Source organism: Xyrauchen texanus, chromosome 19 (assembly GCF_025860055.1).
Source record: "Xyrauchen texanus isolate HMW12.3.18 chromosome 19, RBS_HiC_50CHRs, whole genome shotgun sequence".
Taxonomy (NCBI): Eukaryota; Metazoa; Chordata; class Actinopteri; order Cypriniformes; family Catostomidae; genus Xyrauchen; species Xyrauchen texanus.
In genome coordinates, this window is record NC_068294.1 from 34,049,994 (window position 1) to 34,073,539 (window position 23,546).

Below are 23,546 nucleotides of genomic sequence, written 5' to 3' on the forward strand. Positions count from 1 at the left end.
TTCCATTTATTATTCATATTTTAACCACGTCATGCGCCTCCGTACACAATAACAGGGATGATTTGTGACTCAGAATATGCCACCACCATCTTTTCCATCAGCACAAAAGGACTATTGTCTTTCATTTATCTAAATTTTCTCTCCTAACCCGACAAGGATTACACAGAGGAGGGGGCTGATTTGTCCATCGGATGTTGAACGGTGTCTTTTGATGTTTTAACAGATGCCTCAGAAGGTAAAGAGGGATATCTTTTGAAGGGTTAGCTCACCCAAAATTCTGTCATCATTTCCCCTCATGTCATTCCAGTATGACACAACAGGATCTGTTAGACAACGCTATAGTCTCATTATTTTCAAGAGGTCAGGATAAAGATGCAATAAAAGTAAATGGTGACTGAGGCTAATATTCTATTATAAATGTCCTATCCCTTTAAACAGGCCCAAGTGTTTTGTTATGCAGGGGAATATCACTTTCCAAGGGGGAAAAAATATCCTGGCCATTTCTTCTGTTACACAACAGCTCTGGTGGATTATGGTATACGGCTGTTGATGCAATTACACCAGCAGGCATCTGCTTTGTCTGCCGTGCTTCTCATTCCAAGTAGGGTGCTCCAGGCCTGCAGATAATGTGCGCACAAAGCCACTATTATGGCCCATGACAAAAATGGCCCTATACCCTGGGTGCAAACTTGTCTCAGGACTTGTGCCTCATTCACACATAGTTTCCGCAGCAGGTCAATGGCAGTTGCTAAGATTCTGGGTTGTCTGCCCATTACCAGTTCAACTTCCCAGCCAAGGTTGAGCCCTTAGCTTAAAGGAAGGTGCCTACTTCTTCTACCCGAGCAAAAATCCACTCCTCTGGGACTTACACAGTTTTACCTGCTGCAGCATTTCTATCATTAAGGTAACAATAGAGTTGAAACATGTCAACAAAATTTGGGTATTTCATAATATGATGTATTTATCTTCCATATGGACAGTTCTGCTCAGATATGTCACGGCAAATTAAATGCAGAGAGAGTTTGTGACATATTGGGAAGCCAATAAAGATGTTGTATTTCTGATTACTGTGGTGACAGAACCATTTCATGTGAGGATGGAGAAGATGGGAAGATTTTAAATATTCACCATACACATGAATACCCTGTATCTATGAATTGGCGCACAGACAAAAGCAATTTATTTAGATGGCAGCACATTTTGTTTGGGTTGTATACCTTACATAGGCATCTTCAAGCTGTTGAAGGTTTACGAGGTCTTTTTTTTAGGTTACATACTGGTAATTACAAGGTTAATATGCTATAAATGTGGTTTATGAGGACATTTATAGTGTCCCCATTAATTAAATAGCTTAAAAAACATACAAAACAATGTTTTAATGAAAATGTAAAATTGCAGAACATTTTTTGTGGGGGTTAGGTTTAGAGGTATGGTTAGGGGACAGAATTTACAGTATAAAAATCATTGTCTATGGAGAGTCCTCATAACGATAGCTGCACCATAGCTGTGTGTGTGTATGTGTGTGTGTGTGTGTGTGTGTGTGTGTGTGTGTGTGTGTGTGTGTGTGTGTGTGTGTGTGTGTGTGTGTGTGTGTGTGTGTGTGTGTGTGTGTGTGTGTGTGTGTGTGTGTGTGTGTGAGTGATAGAGAGTGAGGAAGAGAGAAAGAAAGTACTAGGCCTGGTGGGATTAATCAGCTATTTAACTGCTGTTTATTTACACTGTAGTGAGATGATGATGATCTGGGCCGCATTCTCTGACAGCTAAAATCTGCCAGGCTTTTATTTTCCCTCAAACCGAACTAAACTCATGACACATGCAGTCTGAATTATTGTGGGCCTCTCTCAAGCAAACATCAGCATTGTACTGGTACTTTGCTTCACATGCCTCTGGCCAAGACCCTCAAATTTGTTCCTAGATTGGCAGGTTGAACAAGTACAGCATGTGATGTTTGGACAGAAGGTTTTTAATGGACATGAGTTTATTACAGGTGAATTACATCACTCTCACCCAGTTCAAATTAACCTGCTGACTCCGAAACAGCAATCATCCTTGGAAAAACAGAACAGTCTCAGTATGGAGAAGACTGACTTTTTGGCCAAGTATGTTCAAAACACATATTTCTCCCCATATTTCACTTTTCTCCACTTATGCACACTCTATAAAGGTGTATGGTGCTGCAAAGATCTATAATGAGAATGAAAACAATATTTTATGAAAATGTCGACAGTAAGCTCAGTGACTGAGTAAATCAACTGTCCAATGATTTACTGTTGGCTCCAGACTCTGTACCATTTAAAAATGTAAATCTTGCTTCTCTTCAGGATCTTCTCAAGCAACCTGTGAACTGAAGTGGTTTGCTGTTTGATACATTTGCATCTGTCACCTACGGGGTTCCCCAACATTCTGCTTTTGGTCTTTACATACGCATTGGGACTTCATTTGTAAAACACTTTTCTTGGTACTATAATGCATAAGTATCTTTCACTGAAACCTTGAACAAGTATCCCTTATACAATAAGTCCCTTTTTGCCTGAAGCATAATATTGTGGATCATGGCTAAAAAACTTTCTAGAACTAAATGAGATTCTAGATCAATAGGGTGACTATTACAAAACTTGTCAAGAAAATGTCCTGGTCATATTCGACACCAAATCAATACAAAAATGTATATTCTGCATTTTTGCAATACATTATTCTCAGGACACTGAACCCCTGTGCACTGTTCGTTTATGATTCACACTTTTTGCTTTTTATTTTTTTATTTCACTCAAGTAAATACAATGAAGTTGTGCATTTATGGAGAGGATTTATGTTATTTAGACCTTATTTACCTCTAAACTACTCAATTACACCATTTTCATATGAAATGAGCACATTTTATATAATCTCCAATTCAATAAAAGCTTAATTTCAGTTAATTGAAAAAAAACGTCAAAACATAAAAATATGTGATGCATTGGGGGACTCTGTTGACATCTGCTGGATTAAAAATAACAGTTACATGAAATTACAACTATAGCCAGTAGATGGCTTCAGTGATGCATGCCTTGGCTGATCTCTATAAGCCAATATTCTAACTATCTTAAATTCTAGATATTATCATAAATTATGTATTGTATATATATTTAGACATTATAAAAAACAATTATTTTTCAAATTATGGCATTTCTTTAAACCACTTGAGATAAAGTGTCAGATTTTTCAATGATGCTCCAATATGCTGTCAAACCTCATCATGCTGTCAGTCAAATCTGATTGTGCTACAAAGAAAAGACAGAGTAATTATTTTGTTACCTGTCATTTATTTCAAACATCAAAATTGTAGCATAAACCTTGTCACACAGGGGTCAAACTTAGACCTGTTTGGTATGTGTGAACAGGTTTGTGTACATTTGTGAGTGTCAAATGTCCTCGTTAGTAAAAAAAAAAAAGAAAAAGGCTCCTAAATGGATCAGATTATGTTGGTCTTCGAATCTAGTGATATGCACAGATTATGTTTGTGTGATGTTAGGCTTAGGTTTGGAAGTATAGTTGGGAAATTGCTAATGTCATTACCTAATTAATGGAATTCTAATGGAAGTCCTCACTAAAATAGTCAAACAAACCTGTGTGTGTGTGTGTGTGTGTGTGTGTGTGTGTGTGTGTGTGTGTGTGTGTGTGTGTGTGTGTGTGTGTGTGTGTGTGTGTGTGTGTGTGTGTGTGTGTGTGTGTGTGTGTGTGTTGTAGTCTCTCCCATCCATTTCCTGTGGAAATTTTGACCCAAACAATGCAGGTGTCACTTTTTTACAATCATTTAGACTTTTTGAATCAAGTCCAGATTTTTTTTTTATTATTATTTATTTATTATAATTTGTGTGTGTGTGTTCAGATAACAAGTGGAGGAAAATTAACCAAGTCTACCACTCAGATAAAGGATACCATTTTCATTAAAGAAACAAAATTGAAATGGGTCAAAAAGCACATTTTATTCCGAATTACCGTAATGCATCCAGCCATTTGACTTTCATTATTCAATTTTGTTTTCAATAAATATTCTCATTACTGCAAGTCTTTTTTTTTTTATGTATTACAGTAAAAAAGATGCTGTTGTACAATTAATTTTGAAATCAGCTTTATTAAAAGGGAGTACCAAGGGAGTACTACTATGATGTATAAATATTTTACCATTTAAAATATATATGCAGTTATGACAATATAATTACATATTTTTTCACATTGCGGTAATGAGGGGACTGGAGGATGTGTATTTGATATTTTGCTATTATATATTCAAAACCTGTCTTAAGACTGTCTCTTTAGCCTATCTAAATTGTTGTGTTGTTGTGTTGAATCGTTTATTTGTGGTGAAGTACATCGTGTTTTATCTTATTTTAGTATCATGATTTTGACTTATACCACTGTGCAGCATAGAGGGTATTTCTTGTATTCAAATGTGCTGTATAAATAAATATCATTGACCTGTATGCAATATCAAGAAATCTCACACTCCAGATAAGGTTCTGGATCCCCAGATACATGGTTTTCAATGTGACTAATGACAGTATGATACTGTAGGACTATGACGTCCCAGAAGGCTAATTCAAATGATTATTGTTGTCCCCTTTTGTTGCCTCTTCTCCTTCATTACAAGATTAATGGAACCAGATTGGTGCTTTAATGATGGCTATATTGTCCAAGGATTTCCTTTTGTACTATGCATTTTGAAAAGGCAGGCTTTATGAACAAAATCTGATACTAAAAGGACCACAAACCCTATTATCCATACTTCGTTTTCTATTTAATACTTTTCATTATTGTTCTGTTTACTCTCGTAGTTATATGTGAACGTTTATTTACTTACAATGGACCCATAAAATAATTGGGCATTTTAGCCACACAGAAATATTATATCACATAATGTGGCATTGATTAAAAAACAAAACAAAAAAACAGGATAAACACACTCTTCAAGCAAATCATTTCACATTAAAAGGTTTGTTATATTTTGAATAATAAAGAAATAGATATAGCGTACTGTTCAAAATAAAGACAAAACTAATTTAAACACTTTTTGGTTGTCAAACTTTGTGGAACATGTCCACAATACTTGACACGGTCCTGAGTCAATTTCAGGGGAACTGACTTCATACATCCACTTAAAATTACCTTGGTACCAGTTGGATATAAGTATTGCAGAAATGGCTCCGAAAATAAAAGTTAATTCCAAGAGAAGGTCTATCAACTTTTGTTTGCAGATCCCACTTAGTGGGTATGGGGTTGTGGTCATGTGTCTGTCTACGGGAGAGGGAGAGCGGTAAGGCTCATCACCTCATCTCTTGTTATAGTGATGACAGAGGGAACCTGAAAAGGACGACGGACACATCAGTAAGAGGAGTGAGACAGCAGAGAGAGTAATCTGCGTGTGTCCGCAACTTTCAACGTGTACTCTCATCAACATTGTTTGTGTATATATTTGGCCACTAAGAGCCCTTTTGTTTATGTTTTTATTTGACACTGAAGAAGCCTCCTGACTCCTCCATTTGCTCCAAAGATACGAACATTGTTAAACACTTGTTTTGTCTGTATGTCTTCTTTAAAGCACTTTGTAAATGCTGATTTAAATGGTGCTATATCTTTACTTGCTATATATGCCGGTCCATTTTTAGATTTCTTTTGTGGAGAAGAAACTTACATAAGCACAACAACAAACCTGCCATGAATAATATGCAAATGTCCCAGAAGATATCAAATCCACCACAGATAGGTGATGAATAGATCCGAAGTAGCACCGGTGTTATGTAACATTATTAGCGATTAGTGTTCTCATCACATATTTATCTACTTACGGAAACCCAGCCAGAACAAGGCTCTTGGAGAGAAATATATGGACGGAAGTATACACTAACTTGGCTGGAGTCATCTGGCCTCTCTCTGCTTGTACAATGCAGAACAGATCAATCTGCATGATTCTGGCACAGTACTGTATGTGCTAATGCTCGTTCTGTATATTTTAAATGTGGAGACACTATTCTGTATCCAAACTTAAACTGTGCACTCTAAAATAAACTGTTATTAAGCTAAATTACTTTTGGCATTGCAAATCATAATATAGGCGTTTGAAGAGAAGTTTAAGGATATTCTGTGACATATTTTCTGTCTTATGAAGTGTATGAAGCTAACAAGGCCTCTCTTTGCATGTTGTTAAAGGAATAGTTTAATTAAAATGTAAATTCTCTCATCATTTACTCAACCTTATGCCATCTCGAATGTGAATTACTTTGTTTCTTCAGCAGACCATAAATTAAGATTTTAAGAAGAATTTCTCAGCTCTTTTGGTCCATACAATGCAAGCGAATGGGTGCCAAAATTTTGAAGCTCCAAAAATCACATAGAACAGCATAAAGGTAATCCATATGACTCCAGTGGTTAAATCAATGTCTTCAGAAGTGATTTGATAGGTGTGGGTTAGAAACAGTTAAATATGTTTGTCAATTTTTACTATAAATTCATCTCCCTGCTCAATCTCCACTTTAACTTTCACATTCTTCTTCTTGAGTTATTGGTGATTCACATTCTTCATGCATATGCCCACTACTGAAAATTGATGTTTCTCACCCACACCTATAATATCACTTCTTAAGATATGTATTTAACCACTGGAGTCTTATGGATTACTTTAATGCTACCTTTACATTCTTTATGAAGCATCAAAATGTTGGCACCCATTCACTTGCATTGTATGAACCTAATGAGCTGAAATATTCTTCTAAATATCTTAATTTGTGTCCTGCAGAAGGAAGAAAGCCATACACATCTGGGATGGCATGAGGATTAGTAAATGATGAGAGAATTTCATTTTGGCTAAACTAGACCTTTAAAGGCTGGCATTCATTTGATTCTTCTAGCACTTTCAAACTGTAATATTTATGCTGGAATGCTACGCAGTTATTATTCAGCATGTTCTCTCACAGAGCAGTTCAGAGGCCAAGTAAACTTGAAGAATCCGAGAGCCTACAGGCCATTAGCTAACCTGACTTACTGTAAAATCATTACATCCAATTACAAACACCACCCTTCTGCGGCAGCAATTTGCACAGACATGTCCGATCAGGAAAGAGGGAGCTGCTTTGATGCTCGTTGACTTGCAGATTTATGCTTTGTTGTGTTATGGTGCATCCCATTAAATACCAGAGATTAGTGCTGATAATAACCAGTGCATTGAATATAATGACAAAGTATGACACAGTAAATATTGCACATCATGATAGACTGATAACCTACGTCACTGTGCAATGTAGACATAAAGGTTTGGGATGAATGCATTAGATAATGCAACAACAACAACATTAATGTAAAACAAGCCTGATTGGGTGGGAAAATAGCTTGTTCCGAAACAGAAATATAATACTTGCATGTATAGTCACGCTATCGCATAAAGTCAAATAATTGTAACACAATATTATCTCTGGCTCTCCCTTTTTCCAGACATTTGTAAGATGGCAGAGATAGGCCTACTGTTCCATCCATGTCAATCTCAGCTGTGGTCATTTTTGCAGCAGATTTCAATGAAAGGATATTCTCTCACCTGTTCGTTGTAGAAACCAAACATATTTTTCAAAAAGATGGAAGTAGGGGCGTATGCCAAAAATGGCCTTTAGTCTAAAAGGTCTATATACATACCAAGAGTAATTGCTCCAATATGCTTGTCTGGAATGAGCTGCATATATTGTGAAGGGTCAGATGGGTGCATTCAGACAGAGGCAGGGGGTAGGGCTGAAGGATGGTGAGGCAGTGATTGATGAAGAATGCTTTGCACTGTTGTCAGCAGGTGGCTGGGACAGAGAAGAAATAGCAGATTTGATTCATTTAAAGCTGTCTCTAGAACTGGGAATGTTTATTTTAAACCAAGGCCTTCTATGTGCAAGATGGCTCCTTATTTAGGCAACCTGTTTGTTTTAGTATGCTGTATATGTATATGTATATGACAAGGTAAACTGTTTAATTGGTGGGGACACCTAAGCCATGCTTAAATATGTATGAATGCCAGTGCATTAGATGTCAAAGAATCAATCGTGGCATTTATTTGAAGAAAGATCCTTAAATGCTTGTCTATCTCATTCTTAGCTTATTTCCATACTTCTCCAGCCACTTTGAGAACTTGGCAGTGCGATACTGCAAATATTGTTGACTTTTGAATGACAAAGTGCATGCTATGTTCTTATTTGTAAGTCACTTTGGATAAAAGTGTCTGCTAAATGACTAATTGTAAATGTACATGTAAATATAAATAAATTTCTAAGGTTTTACAAATATACCTATTTACTGTTCAAAATGAAGACAAAAGTATTTAGACACTTTTTGGTTGTCTAACTTAGTGGGACATTTGGTTACACATTTTTGCAAAACATTAGATTTTTTTACTTATCCAATGCAAATTCAAACCAACAAAACTTTTCAGTAAATTTGTATTGAAAACATAGTGCACTTGTTTGTTTGATCAAAACAATTCCATACCACTTCTGCAATGCTTATTCCTTTAATATTTTGTGCAGTTGTTAGTGGACAGTCTCAGCTTAAATAATAAAGAGCTAAAGATCACTGCCTGTGTTTTTGGTATGACTAATAACATAAATTTCAACTGACGATTTTTGTTGATTTGGGTTAAATAGGGGCATTGGTATAGTTCTTACTAGTTACTAACTAGTTAGTTAGTCTCCTACATCCAGGATAGAATGGAGGGCAGGTTGACATACTATTTGTATACTTTTCATTTCTCTTAGACCTCTGGATTGGCCACAAAAAGACATGAAATGGCCTGAGGCATGGCTGATGACAGCTGGATGAGGGTCTTGTCAGCAGATGCAGCTACTCAGATGGTTCACTTCATGCCCTCCAATCATCCAGGCATGAGAATGAAACTAAAAAGTCTTCTCAGGAGTATCATTTGCAGACACAAAGACTGTACGGTGCAGGGGAATGAAAACAATAGGATATTTAAAGTTTTCTGACAAACATGGGAAGTCTGGTGGCTAACTCTTTTACTGTGACTCTGCAAGATGCAATATGCAAATGTGTTAAATAAATAGCTGACTATGCCTTCTTTCAAATTAAGTCATATGCCTTTTTATGGATGATTCCTGGCTGTCCAACATTAGGTTTTATAGGCATGCCTTAGCAACTGTTGTTTTGTAACTATTATGGTCATTAACATTATTTTGATAAAATGCCAGTGATGACATAATATAAGGGTGGATATTAGTGTAAAGTCCAAGCAATTTTAACCATTGTAAAATTGTGTGTAGGTTAAGTGCTTTACATGAGCACCAGAAGCCCAGAATAACACTCACCTGACTGAAACCTTTTTCTCCAGGTGCAGCTTATCACGAAACAGAAGCATTACACATTTTTTGTGTTACATAAAGGATAATCCAAAGTAAATAATGCAATGCATTACACCATTATAACCAATTTGATGAAAGTAATATTAAAATAGCCTAGGTTATAGATTTAGCCTAGTTTAAAAGTTTCACAAATAAATAGCCATGTTTGTAGATGTATTTACTTTATTGTATCCGAGAAAGAAAGAACAGGGTTCAAATGCTGTCGAATGAGCTTAACTTGTACTGAACCCGGAATATTCCTTTAAACTGAGTCTTTATTAATGTAAACAAATTAGGAGAGTTTTACAAAATGTTCTGAAAGCCTATGTAATTATCTCCCTTGACAACGTACAAACGCCTTAATAAACTTTTTAACTCAAACTGTCCTTAACCTGGACCTTTCTTTGGAGATAGACTACAGACTGTCTAAAAACCTAGTGAGCTATCTGTCTACCTAGACACAATGCCAGTGCCTCGACAACGTCTATGTGGTCCAAAAATGCTGTCTACGTAGGCAACTCACTAGTTTTTGAGACGCAGCCACAGTTAATTCGTCAGCGGGTTCTGTATATCAATGAGGCGCAACTGAGCTTATGTTTACAGAAACTCACAGCAGCGCTCGAGAGCGTCTCATCAGCTCGAGAACAGCGCGCGCAAGCTTATTCAACCTGCCGATGTTTTTAACTACTGACATCATTGAGACCTAAAGAAAACGAAGAGACACTGTTTACCAGATTTCATCACACGAAACGGCTACTGTTTGAAGACTATTGGATTTGAGGATTGCAAACAGACCTGACGCTGCTTGAGGTTCTGATCAAACTATTTGGGATGAGTCGCTGTACAGCCGCTTTACTTTTGCTGGTCATCGCCGTTTATTCACTGAACACAGAAGGTACGTTTATTGTGTTTTATATATATATATATATATATATATATATATATATATATATATATATATATATATATATAGGCCCTATTGGCTATTAAATGTATTATTTCCTAGTGTATTGAGGTTTATTATTTTGAACTATTTTACTATTGATATAAATCAGTCTCATTCAAAGGAGGCAAGAATGCAGACTTATTTCTTTTCTCGTTTCTGACAAACATTTAAACCATCTGCTTTATCAAATGTTTACCCATTTCCAGCAGAATAACAGCGTCTTATGCTGGTCCAACTTTCAAACATATCTATATCTCCTTCCCAGACAATCTAGTTTATTCTGCAAAACTTGGCCAGTGGTAGTAAAAAGTGCCTCTTTGTCTTGCTGGATGAGTTCTTGTTGGCTTCTGTCCTAAATGGCTGTTTAGAGATGATCCTGAATGGAGCATGGCAAGATTGATGAAGGATTAGATGTAGGTCAAATGTCTTTTTAGCAGCTCACCTGCCACATAGCCAGCATGCTGGAAGAGAGTAAAAAACAGTAAAAGCCAATTTCATGAATCACCATGTCAATACCTGATGTGGTTTGTTTTGAGATTATTTGCTCTCATGTACAATAGGCAGGGTGGGGAGGGTTACTTTTGAAATGTATTCCACTACAGAATACATGCTGTAAAATGTAATTTGTAGTGTATTCCGTTAGATTACACAAGGTCAGTAACGTATTCTAAATACTTTGGATTACTTTTTCAGCCCTGGTAGATTTTTTTCACTTGTTTTGACTATAAAAACTCTTACTAGAAAAAAAATAATTATGATCCAACGTGAATTTTCTTGATAAAAAAACATGATCGTGTCTGGTAACATGTGCATGTAAAATGGCTTGTATTTAATGTATTTTAAATACATAATCCCGTTACATGTATTTCATTTCTCCCCAATCCTGACAACAGGATGGTGGTGTTTAAAAGTTAGAAAGGTGAAACATCTTAGTGAATGTCATTAGGAAATTCCTAATTCACCTGATTCATGTTTTGCCGAATGAATATGTTTTTCTCCTATTTTAGTGCAGTTAAGATAACAGATTGTCTTTTATGTCTTATAATATGACAAATATACATTTATCATATGTCTTTTTTGTTGGTTTTGCATTGAAATACTAATAATTACATTTTAGGACAGCAGGCTATTGGTAGTTTTGGGGGATAATACATGTATATGCTTAATTGTCATGAATTTGGCATAAAAATAAGCTGAATTCATCTGAGTTTGTGATTTCTTTTTGAATTTGTAGTGAGAAACGTGACATTTCTTGACAGGTCTCTTGAGATTTATGCATCTACTGTGTGATTTATTTTCAGTCTAAACCATGCTTTTTATTTTATTGCAGCCTATAAGTGCAGGTGCACGAGAAAAGGCCCAAAAATCCGATATAAAGATGTGCAGAAGCTGGAGATCAAGCCTAAACATCCATACTGCCAAGAAAAAATGATATTGTGAGTTTAAATTAAATATATATTTTTTTTAATCTTGCTTCCTCATACCAAATAACATATACAGCTGTAAATTGTGTTTAGTGTACCTGTGTATTACAGTATACGACAGCACAGGGTTCTTATACTGGAAAATTATTGATTCTGTACATACAGAAATATTTCCAAAAGTGCTTTAAACAAATGTTCTGTCTTCAATAAAAGTTCAGATTTATTGACAGTATATGTGGCATTCTCTTGAATACCACAGAAAATGATTTCAACTCATCCCGGAATTCACAAAAAAACTAACGTAAATTATGTTTTCAGTAATGCATTTACAATGGAAATCTATTGGACAAGGTATTTTGGAAGGTTCAAAAGCAAAATGTAAAACTTGTATTGAAAAACTTACAAAGAAGTCAATAAAATAAACAATTTTAAATGAGTATATATTTTAGAAATGATACGTTTGTAAATTGTATGCTTTCTTCATTGTGTAAATATCAATGCAGTCCATTAAAATGTGGGTACCAGCTGGATAAAACAAGTCATACTAGCCTAAGGTCGAGTCCCCACCAGTTTAGCCAAGGTAGTCCCACTGGATTTTAGTCCAGCTGAACAACTACCTTAACCAGCTTGGAACAGCTAACGATCATAAAGGATCAGCTCTGAGCAGCTGGAAATCATGTTTGGATTTTCCAGCAGGATTCTGATGAGAATTTAGTGGCACACCTGAAGTGTTAAATATAGTGAAATCTAGATGGATGCCTCAGCATGGTTATGTTACAACACTGTATTCTGTTTATGAAGCTCATATAATATCCACAAAAAATTCCACTTTGATATTAAACATAACTATATCATACTATTCCATCTGCTGGTCATTGTAGAAATTGCAGCTTAATTTATGCGCTCATACACAGATTTTTTGATTCAGTCTCTATTGGTGAGAATATTCTGAAAAATAAGATATCGATTTCCAAAATACATTATTTTCAATTAAAGTTGTATTTTATAAAGCCATGTAATATATGTAAAATAATTGCATTACACATTTAGAATAAATAGTTCTGCCCATGTGTTTCTCTGAAATTTGTAAAAATCTTGTACAAATGTGAAACGTATGCCTTATTAAAATGGTTGGTCAGTTCTTCATTTATCTCCTTGATTCAGGTGATAAATGTGTGATCATTTGAAGATAATATAATTGCCATTGTATTAAAGTTGGTTATATTGTAATGATGGATATCACACAAAGGACTGAAATGCATTATAGTATTTCACTAACTATAATAGTAAACATATAGAACCACAAAATTGTTCTCTATTTATTAGACTGTGGCTCAATCAAAAGTATTTAACCTCAATGTCTTGGTTAATTAATCCTTCAGCATCTATTTAGCTTATTTGTCTAACATTTGTGAGCTCTGGCCTCTGAGAAAAACAAACACAAAATGTTCCTTCTCTCCAGTACACAGCACTGGATTCTGTCTGTGTCTGTGAGTTTAAGATTCTAGAAGCTTCTCCAGTCCCACATCAGCTCCTGCTCTATTTTATGAGTCCAGCAAAGAGTTTGGTCAACAAAAATGTTCTTTTGGCTGCACAGGTGATTAATAAAATGGCAGTCATGATAAAAGAACAAGACCCTTTGAGAAAACACTCTGTCAGTCTGCTTCTTTGACTCCACATTTCCAGCAATTTCATCTGGAAAATACAGAGGTCTTTAAAGGACGGGGCAGGAATTTGCATGCCCTCGCAATAACTTTTGCATTCCCTTGCAATAGTTTGCAATCACTCGCAATAGTTTTGTGTTCCCTCGCAATAAATTTACCATTGTTTTACTATAGAAACCATACATTAATCTTGATATTCATAGTAAAACCACAGTAAAATACAGGACATTTTTAATCTGGTAATATCATAATTTTGTTGTTATTATAGTATTATTACATAGTAACTACAAGAATTGCCATTGTTAATCTCTAGTAAAACCATGGTTACTATATGAATACAGAATACTTGTATTTTATAGTTACTTAGTTAATATTACTATAGTTAAACCATTTTTGCCATAAAAAATAAAAACAAAACATGATTTGCCTACACGATTCATGGTTACTACAGTATTACTATTGAAAAATGATTTCCGCCAAAAACTACAGTCTACAATATTACTATAGTAAAGATATAGTTAAACTATGGTATTTGTATAGTAAAACCATAATAACCACAACATTATGATTTGTATTACCATAGTTTTCGTTTTCCTGTATTATCACTATGGTTTAACTTTGAATATCTTGGATAAAATATGGTTACTGTAGTAAAACCATGGTCAATTTATTGTGAGGAAACACAAACTATTTCAGAAATAAAGTTCCTGTCCTGTCCTCTAAGGGGCTCCATAGGAAAACAACTTCTGAATAGTATCATCTTCTACTTTGGATTTCTATTTGTTGACCAGTCAAGTATTTACTATGCTGAGTCCCCTCATAATCACTCGGTCCTGCCACACTTTGTCAGGATGTCCTTTTCTCAAAGCAGATTTCATTTTCGTCCCACTGCACACACCTATTTGAGTAATGCTTTTATTTAAAACCCGAATTAGTAAACATAGGTATATCTGGTAACAAATGGTAAGAGCATTTTTATAAGAGTGATATAATAAGCATTTGTTTATGAAAATCAGAATGTATTGTTGCCTAATGTCCAGTATTGTTTGAATAACATTCTCCACTTCTCACTTCCTGTGTAAACATCTACCCTTTTCCCATCCACTCATCTGTGATTTTTCTTCATGTATTTATAGTGTCACAATGGAGAATGTGTCCCGTTTCAAAGGTCAGGAGTATTGCCTGCATCCCAGACTCCAGAGCACTAAGAACCTTGTCAAGTGGTTCAAAATCTGGAAGGACAAGCACAGGTAGGCTTCCTTTATGTTCATTGCTTGCGTACATGACTGCTTACAAATATGTTAAAGATGAAGTGTGTATTTCTTTCTATGTTCAATTAGTTCTTCCTATTCTTGCATAATAAAGTATATAGAGACTTTAAATTAGCTGTTCATTGGTAGATCTCCCCAGAATGTGTAAACACTGTGGCTCTGTGGTGTTATTATTTTTGCAAATCATTTTGGTGCCACTAAAGGCACAGATATTACACAATTCACCTTGTATGTCAACTGGAAACATTGTTTGCCACCCATTATACTTCTGTAATAGGACGTAATGTATTTACAAGTGCAACAGGATATTCAATGAGGAAAAAATGTAGGGCGGCACTTGATTTTATTAATCAGGAATTGATTGGATTGTAAAAAGTTCCAGGGGGTTGGAGGGGAGGGGTTGAAAAAGTATGTGGGATGCGTGATGTCAGCTGAAATGAGAAGTCAGATCAAGTCAGAGCAAGTTACATTTTGATAAAATCATGTACTGCCCATTTTGGGTACATTTTGAGTTCATGCTGACTTTAATAAAGGCCAATATAGCAAATTGTCTACAAAACAATTTGTCTATGCTTGTGAATACTTCTATACTGCTATATGACTATACAGTACTATACGTATGTTTCATATTTTATCAAACAACACAACGATGACTTATATACATTACAGTTTATCTTCTGTTAATGCATGATCTTCTCTAAAGCTGCTTTGAAACGATGTGTGTTGTGAAAGGCGCTATACAAATAAAAATGACTTGACATGACTATACTACTATATGGAGTGCTTTACCTCTCAAATCTATTTGCTTGTCTCTTTTCCCCTTTTAGGGTGTACGAGGCCTAAAACGTTCTACATTATGCACAAGGCTGAAAACATTGTGGGATGCACAATACTACCAGTAAACCGTGGACGACTAGAGGACCAATATTTTTAGAGCATGACAAGACATATACCAGAAAAGCTTATAATAAAGCACTCCATTTTTTTATTTATATAAATGTGAAATAATTTATAGTCATACAAATGTTTTATTATACAGTGCAATTAGAAGTCATGTGTGCCAGTTATGGCAGAGAAAAGTCCCTTTGGATCAGCGCCATCTGTAAGACGTGATCATTCATTACATTTTTGTGTAATGTTTTCTGAAGCATCAGTTTTTGGTCTGATTCATTGTGTTGTATCATTTAAAAGGGTTTTAAGAGGGTTATCACTGCATAAAATAACAGAAAGGTAAATGATGTATACATATTATTTTCGGAGAAATATGTGATAGCATGCCATCATTCAACTGGTAAAAGGAGGCATCATGTTCTTCTTCACAATAATTTTTGTTTTCAAACATGTTCTTTTTTTCATAGGCTTTTTTTTTTACTTATTCGGTTATTCTCTTAATACAATATGGGAAGTGAAAGAGATGCAGTACAAAATAAAATAAACCATTTAAATCATACCATACCTTTACTTTATATTTACACATATACTTTGCTCCTCTATGGAAATGTACTGCCACACTACAAACTCATGAACTTTGGGGCCTGCAGTGGATCATGTATTTAACATGAGGTTTTGTATTTAATATGGCCTTCTATCACTACATGTGAACTACATGTGCCTCCTCTATGAGGTGTGCAGTTTTTGTAATCTGTTGGTTTAATTTGTTCGGTATGACTATGTTTTTGTTTGTTTGTTTGTTTGTTTGGTAAATGGAATGTTTCTAATTTCTTCTTGTACATCAAATTGTATGTATAAGCACAGAAAAAAATTTTTGTGTAAAGACCAACTTGCCTAGTCCAGCTTGTTCAGAATCTCTTAGTAGAGCCTATGTATTGTATCACAGGATTGTTGTTTTACTATTTAAATAATAAATAATAGAAACGTTTGTGTCTCTGCATTTGAAATGGCCCACCAAACACAAAAATCCAAGGAGTGTAATCTTAAAGCACAGCAATAAACATATACTGTATATAAATGAGAGGATGTCTCATGTTATCACTGAATTACTTTAATTGCTTAAAAATGTTGTGCTATCATTGTTTTGGTTAAAAATATAGACTTAAGTGACAATCACTGAAATCCAAGTATACCAAAAATAATGGTGAATATACCGTTTTTGGCCGAATGTAAAAAAGTTTCTTGAAAGATGCTTATATTTGAAGCATGTTATAGTTATATTGATTATATAGTGTAGTCTTGTTTTGAATTAATTTCAGGTGTATGTGTGTATCAATTTTTACAAAACATATTATTCTAAAGAAGTTTTTGTGCTCACCCTGCAGTTTGTGTTTGTCCTAACACCCGATGTATAATGCCCCAGAAGGGAACATTATAAATAAGATACAGTATATGCAGTGGCATGCAGTTGGTCTATTTAAAGCTTTCAGATAGGGCTGACATAAATGTAGATGGAACATTAAATTATGAAACATTCTTTCCCCTGTTTATTACAAAATATATTTGCATTTAAGAAATAAATGCATTAAATGTAAAGAACTGTTATTATTAACAATGTCGGGTTATGGTAAAGCAGCAGTTAAGATAGGAGTTTTTTATGTGGACCTCCTCTGCATTGAAAACCAACTGCACGCTGTAGAAGTTAAAATAGGGAAGTGTGGAATAAACTTTCTGACTATATGCATTTAGATTTTCCTTTTGATTAAAGGTTACTAGCTACATTTCATTCAACAGTCTCTATAGTGGGCCTCTAGAGCTTTCCAGAGCCTTTGGGATTCCCTTTCCCTGTAGTGGCAGTGCAGTGATCTCTAAAGCACTTAAATGTTATAATGCATCTATCAGACCCTTGAGGCTTTACCATCATCTGTCAAACATTATAAGTTCACAGCTGAATGTTCCATGTATTTTTGGTATGTTTACACACAGCATATAGCTTTTATCCTGACTGACACAACCTTCAATTTAACCCTTAAATGTCTTTAGTGACCTGGGACCTCATTTCACCCTTGTACCTCATTTATATTTTGGAGTTGTGCCCACACTTCTTTAATATTCATCAATCTAGCTATTATAAATAGTATTTAAAAAATATTAAATTGCCTAAATTGCTTCACATTTTTAAATTTATATTGGCTTCAGTACCAAAAGTGTATGTATGTTGTAAAAAGGCCACCCTTCAGAAATGGACTCTTCCAAACTTCCCCGCCTCGGTTCATGATTTGGACTGTTCCAAAACTTTCCAGGGAGTCGGAAACAAGATATTATGGAGAAAGGATGTGTAGATGTGTTTGTTGATAGTTAATAATAGTTAAATTAGTCAGAAGTGTTGCCAGCTAAGGAATTTGTGGATTATATGTGTGCTTGCAACTAATTAACCAATAAATCATCTACAAGTACACCCTGGTGTGAGACTTAATGTTCTAACCGCACATCCTGTAACCGTTCAATTACTCCGAACCAGAGTTAGAATCAAAAGTGAACAGCAGTTTTTACATATGTAAAAGTGTCTGTTTTTGTTTGTTTTTTTGTTTTGCACGTCCATAAATTATATTTGTATGATTATTTTATGTTTATATCCATTTACTATCAACAGATATCTATTTCTTAGTTTATTACAAGAGAAATTAGTACTATATTTATACAAATAATTTATCTTTAAATTTATATTAAATTATCAGCATCCCATATGCATGTACACTTACATATTATGCATGCTATTTCTTACACAAGGTGGCACTGTTGTTTCAGTGGTTGACTTGATTTATATTTGACATTGACATATGAAGAAGAAACCAAATGGAAGTAAACTATAGCAAGTATAATACATGAACAGTGTGATATGACTATTGTCATTTGTGTGCACTACTGAAATTATGTAAATGCATCTGCATCAATTTAGACTCAATAAGTGCCTGAGAATATACTTATGTGTAGCTCAATATGTGTTTGACAGCCAGTTGTCTCATGAAATTTTAGTGGTAAAAATAATGAATCCTGTTCTAGATTTGTCCTGATTTGTTGCATTATATGTTTGATTTATGAAAAATAAAACATCAAAATAGATAAATCTATTTTATTCTATTTATTTCTAATTGTCTTGAAAATATTTAGAAAATTGTACACTATCTGGGCATTTTGTAGATCCATTTGTGATGGATCCATGACATGGCGGGTCTCTAAAAAACTAATATGTGAATGTTTGGTGAAATTCCCATGTGTTTGAGAGTTAATTGAGGCTCACTTCAAGTTGTAATGATGGATGTCAGTGCTGGGAGGACAGGGTGAGTATTCAATTCCTAACCTTGTTCCAGTCACATGAGAAGGCAACATGCTCTGAAGACCTATTATTACTTGGCACACCGAATATATACTAACATAATACTCAACCAGACTTCTAAAAAAAACATGCAGTTTGCAGTCAAGAATGGGATTAATCTGAAACTTTGTCATTTAAATAACTAAACTGACCAAAACGACACAATAATAACCTAAATACGGGCTAGCCGTAGGCCTAGCGGTGAACAACAGGGTCCGTACAGATGAGAAAAGCGAAGACATGGTCACTGAAGAAGAAGAAAAGGGGAAAAATAGTTTCAGTTGAGTTGCAAGTATAATAGCAAACACTGGGTGGCGCTCTAGTTTAACATAAATTAGTAGCCTCCATTGTTATGTGGCTGTTTTGATTCAAGTTACAACACTGAGAATTGTGTTATTTAAATTGTGCATCATTTGTATTTATACCATCTATTCAAATATAAGCATGACACTTAATAAACACAACTGTGCTTCATTACGTCAGGATAAAAAGGGAAACCGATAATGTTAACGTACATTGCTTGTACTTGACCTCCTTTTATTAAACTGAAAAAGGGTTCCCACCACTGATCTATATATATATATATATATATAGATCAGTGGTTCCCACTCTTTTCAAGGCACAATTCTCCTGATCATTTCCAGGACAATTTATGTACCAACGGGTGTAGTATTAAAGCAAAAAAACACTGATGGTTATTTTTTCTTATTTCTATATTAGACAGTTTAATTAAATGTTACCATCAAAATGGTGTCTAATAAAATGAATGAATTGAAACGTTAATGGAATGAAAATACAATTTAACATAACATTACATTATTTTTATCAAATGCAGAGCTTTTATAAAAATAAAATCCTCATAGTACAAACCAAAACAACACTGGAGATATTTTTGCCAAATGAATTGCTACACAACAGAACATCACAGATGTGGGATTTTGCTTTACTACATTATTATAATAATTATTATTGTTATTTAATTACAGTAAACATTACATTACTATACAGTAGTAGGCTACTATCAAAATCAAATCAAATCCCTTTATTGTCACTCAACCATATACTGTATACAGGTGCAACAGTGGGTGAAAGTCTTGGGTGCAGTTCCAAGCAACATATAGCAGTATGACAATTACAATAAACATCTGATTTACACATAACACAGATTACACATCTTGTTACACAACACAATATACAATATACACCTAATAATATACAGTATTCACAAAACAAGAAGACTGTATACAAATTAAATACAGTAGGCCTATATGTTGTGTTAACATTCAGCTGTCAGTTGAAAGTCATTTGCCAGTGTGTTATTAATTGAATATAAAATGTGAGTCCAGTCTGAGGCTAATAAAGTGCAGTGCCGATATATGTATTGTGAGCGAGATCAAGTGTGATCGTAGATATATACATATATAGATATGTATATATGTATATGTATATATATATATATATATATATATATATATATATATATATACATATATATATATATATATATATATATATATATATATATATATATATATATATATATATATATATATATATATATATATACTGTTTCGGAAGGAAATTGGTACTTTAATTGATACATTTTGCACTAAAACTATTGCCCCTATATTTACACAATATCACCATAACCCCCGTAAGGGCTTCTTACCCCAAGTGTGTAGGCCTTGTATCAGGGTAAAAAGCCCCATAACCACCTATAAGTAAATTTTATCAAAACAGCCTCTCGTTATTATTTATTTTCACACAAATGATGTTGCTCCATCAACATTCAATAAAAAAAATAAAATAAAAAAAAGATCTCAGGTAAAATAATGGTAATATGTACAAAATCATAAGAGGAATATTCTGGAAACAACTCAGAATAGTGGAGATGCCGACTGCGAGTGTGGGTTTGGCGCGCGCGAGAGAGAGAGAGAGAGAGAGAGAGAGAGAGAGAGAGAGAGAGAGAGAGAGAGAGAGAGCGGGGTCAGTGTTTTTTTTTTTTTTTTATTGCATCGCTGTGGGTGTGTAACTATCACTCTGTTTCCATTCCGCTAAACCCACAGCCAGTTCAACACTGTGCTGTAGTCTGTCTCCGTTGCTATCATCATTAATATCGCCGCGCTTTGGACCAAGGACTAGTGAAATTAATCGGCTTGGTCTTGTTTATCGGCTGATTTGACCTGGTAAGTGCTGGTGGTTTCGATGGAGTGACTTTAGCGGATGCTAGCTGTCGGATGAGCCAGCTGAGGGATCACCTCAGTGCGACTCAACCTATATTTATAACAATATTTATTAATTGTATTGCTTTTGACGGCGCATTCATTACACATTTAATTCCCCTCTGCCTGTACTTAATGAGTATAAAAAAAAAATGTATCGTGGATTTTGAGCTGTTTTGTGCGTCGACTGATATGTGTGAGCGGCAGCAGGAATAGATGCTGACAGCGCTAAGCTATCGAGCTAACACGAAAGCGTAGAAATACATTTTTCGTATTAATGAGGTTGGTTAATATAAAGGACAAGGTGTTACGTATTTAGTTTTGTGTGTGTGTGTATGTTTACTCGGGTCGGGTATTAAGCACAAAAACAGCTGCACCATCTTTTAATAGCCTTGGTTTACTTAATTTGCGATGGGATTTTTGTATTTTTGCTTTAAGATGCTGCTAAATTGGGTGGAACCCTTAACAGCTGAAGGTTCAAAATGTAACAGTCTGTCAGTATTAACTGTAGAGAACAATAAGAAGAAGCTGTTTTAAGGGTGTTCGAGAGCCCAACATTTTTTTTAAATAAAGGTGTGTCCTGTCCTCTTGGTGTAGGTTTTCTAAAATAGCTTCAGTTTCGTTTAATTAGGATGTGAAACTTGATTCTGTATAGAGCTGTTTCTGGAGCAACTTCTGAGGGGGAATTGTGCGCGTTTAATAGTTTAATCATTTTAAATAAGTTGTTTAGCTTGTTTTTATTTGAATTGTTTAAACATACTTGAAGCAATTGTGTTTCACTTCCTGCTTAGAATGGATAAAACTTTCAAACTAGTACTTGTGTATACGTTTGTGTTTAGGTTGTGGCAAATATTCATTAATTCAATAATAGACTATAAAGGCTGTCCTTTATGTAAGCACCTGCTATGTCCTGTGTCTACCCTTAAACATACAAGACCTTTCAATTATGGTGCGTTTTGTTCTTACAAGATTAGTGTACTACCTGTCCTAACTTGAAAACTTCCTATTGTGGTTTTGCCAAAATGACTGTAGACATGTTTATGGTGTTATGGCAGTGTATTGTTATACCACACACTAAAATAAATAGAAGAACTAACCCTAGTGTCCTGATTTCTAAAAGACATAATAAAATGTTTATAATGTTTCTTTGAGATAACATAAAATGTTCACGTTGTAAATATTCTATGCTGATGTGAGTGATACCGATTTATAAATTCATTGACTCATTTCCCTCCTGTTGCTGTAGATTGTGATAGATACTTTATTTGTAGTCCATCAAGGTCAAGCAAAACCAAACTAATCAGATCTCCCAATGAGCAATGGACAGGATATCTAAAAGACAAGGCAACCCCTTGCGTTCACATCAGAGTGACACCAGGCTACTCGCAACGTCCCAAAGCAGAAAGTGGGCACTAGAATAGCCCTCTGTAACCATGAGGTTGTTACCCCCTATACCCACGGTGGACACAGTGATAAGATGACCTGTCATTTAAAGTATGCTCAATGTGTCTTGTTTAGATTACAGCTAAACCCAGCTGTCCTTGATTTCACTGCTGCTGTAATGCTGGCCTCCTCTGTAAGTGACAGACTTTTCTCAGATTTATCCAACAGCCTGTCATGAAAACAGTTGGAGCGCCATATGGGTTGTATGAGCTAGATTGCACTTAACTGCTTTCATTTGTAACACTGTGCATCATTATTATAATATGTACTGCAATATATGTCAGTTTACTCCACTGTCTTGAATATTGAACTGAATGATTATTGCTATGGTGACGACAGTAATGTGACAAACTGGTTTGATTTATTTTCTTCAGATAGTGAATGTTTGTGTTAGCTTCTTGTTGCAATTGTTAAGAATATGGGTTCTTATTTCAAGATGGGTGTGAATTGTAGCCGAAGAGCTATGAGATTAGATCTAAGCAGAAAACAGCTCTGTTTCATTCTGTGGCAATGTTGTGAGTAGTAAACCATAATAACCAAACAAATTCACCAACTGTGTGTCATTCTAAAGAAGTACAGTGCTGTGAAAAAGTTTTTCTATTTTTGTGTATATTATTTTCGATCTTCAAATGAGATAAAACAAAGGCAACCTGAGTAAACACAAAATACAGTTTTCAAATTTATATATTTTTTTATTGAAACAAAAAAAGTTATCCAAAACCAATATCACCCATGTGAAAAAAATATTGCCCCTTAAACTTAATAGCTGGTTGTGCCACCTTTAGCAGCAACAACTGCAAGCAAATGCGTCCGATAACTGGAGATCAGTCTTGCACAATTCTTTGGTGGAGTTTTGGCCCACTCTTCTTTGCAGAACTGCTTTAGTTCAGCCACATTGGAGGGTTTTCGAGCATGAACTGCCTGTTTAAGATCCTTCCACAACATCTCAA

At 34.9% G+C, this 23,546-nt stretch overlaps 3 protein-coding genes across 7 annotated transcripts in view; 2 read left to right on the forward strand and 1 right to left on the reverse strand.

Moving 5' to 3' along the window:
* The window catches only part of LOC127660143 (stanniocalcin-2-like), a 264,689-nt gene that overhangs the window by 104,868 nt on the left and 136,275 nt on the right, over positions 1-23,546 (reverse strand). The gene's annotated exons all lie outside the window — the stretch shown is intronic.
* LOC127660147 (C-X-C motif chemokine 14-like) lies at positions 9,952-16,543 on the forward strand. Its single transcript, XM_052150242.1, has 4 exons — positions 9,952-10,254; positions 11,636-11,741; positions 14,530-14,643; positions 15,492-16,543. The coding sequence occupies exons 1-4, from the start codon at positions 10,191-10,193 to the stop codon at positions 15,505-15,507; spliced, it is 300 nt and encodes a 99-aa protein (XP_052006202.1). The 5' UTR covers positions 9,952-10,190; the 3' UTR covers positions 15,508-16,543.
* LOC127660140 (protein FAM13B-like) overlaps positions 20,966-23,546 on the forward strand; it is a 58,908-nt gene continuing 56,327 nt past the window's right edge. For all 5 annotated transcript variants that reach the window (XM_052150231.1, XM_052150234.1, XM_052150235.1 and 2 more), the window contains exon 1: positions 20,966-21,117. The gene's annotated coding sequence lies outside the window, so the exon portion shown is untranslated. The remainder of the gene's footprint in view (positions 21,118-23,546) is intronic.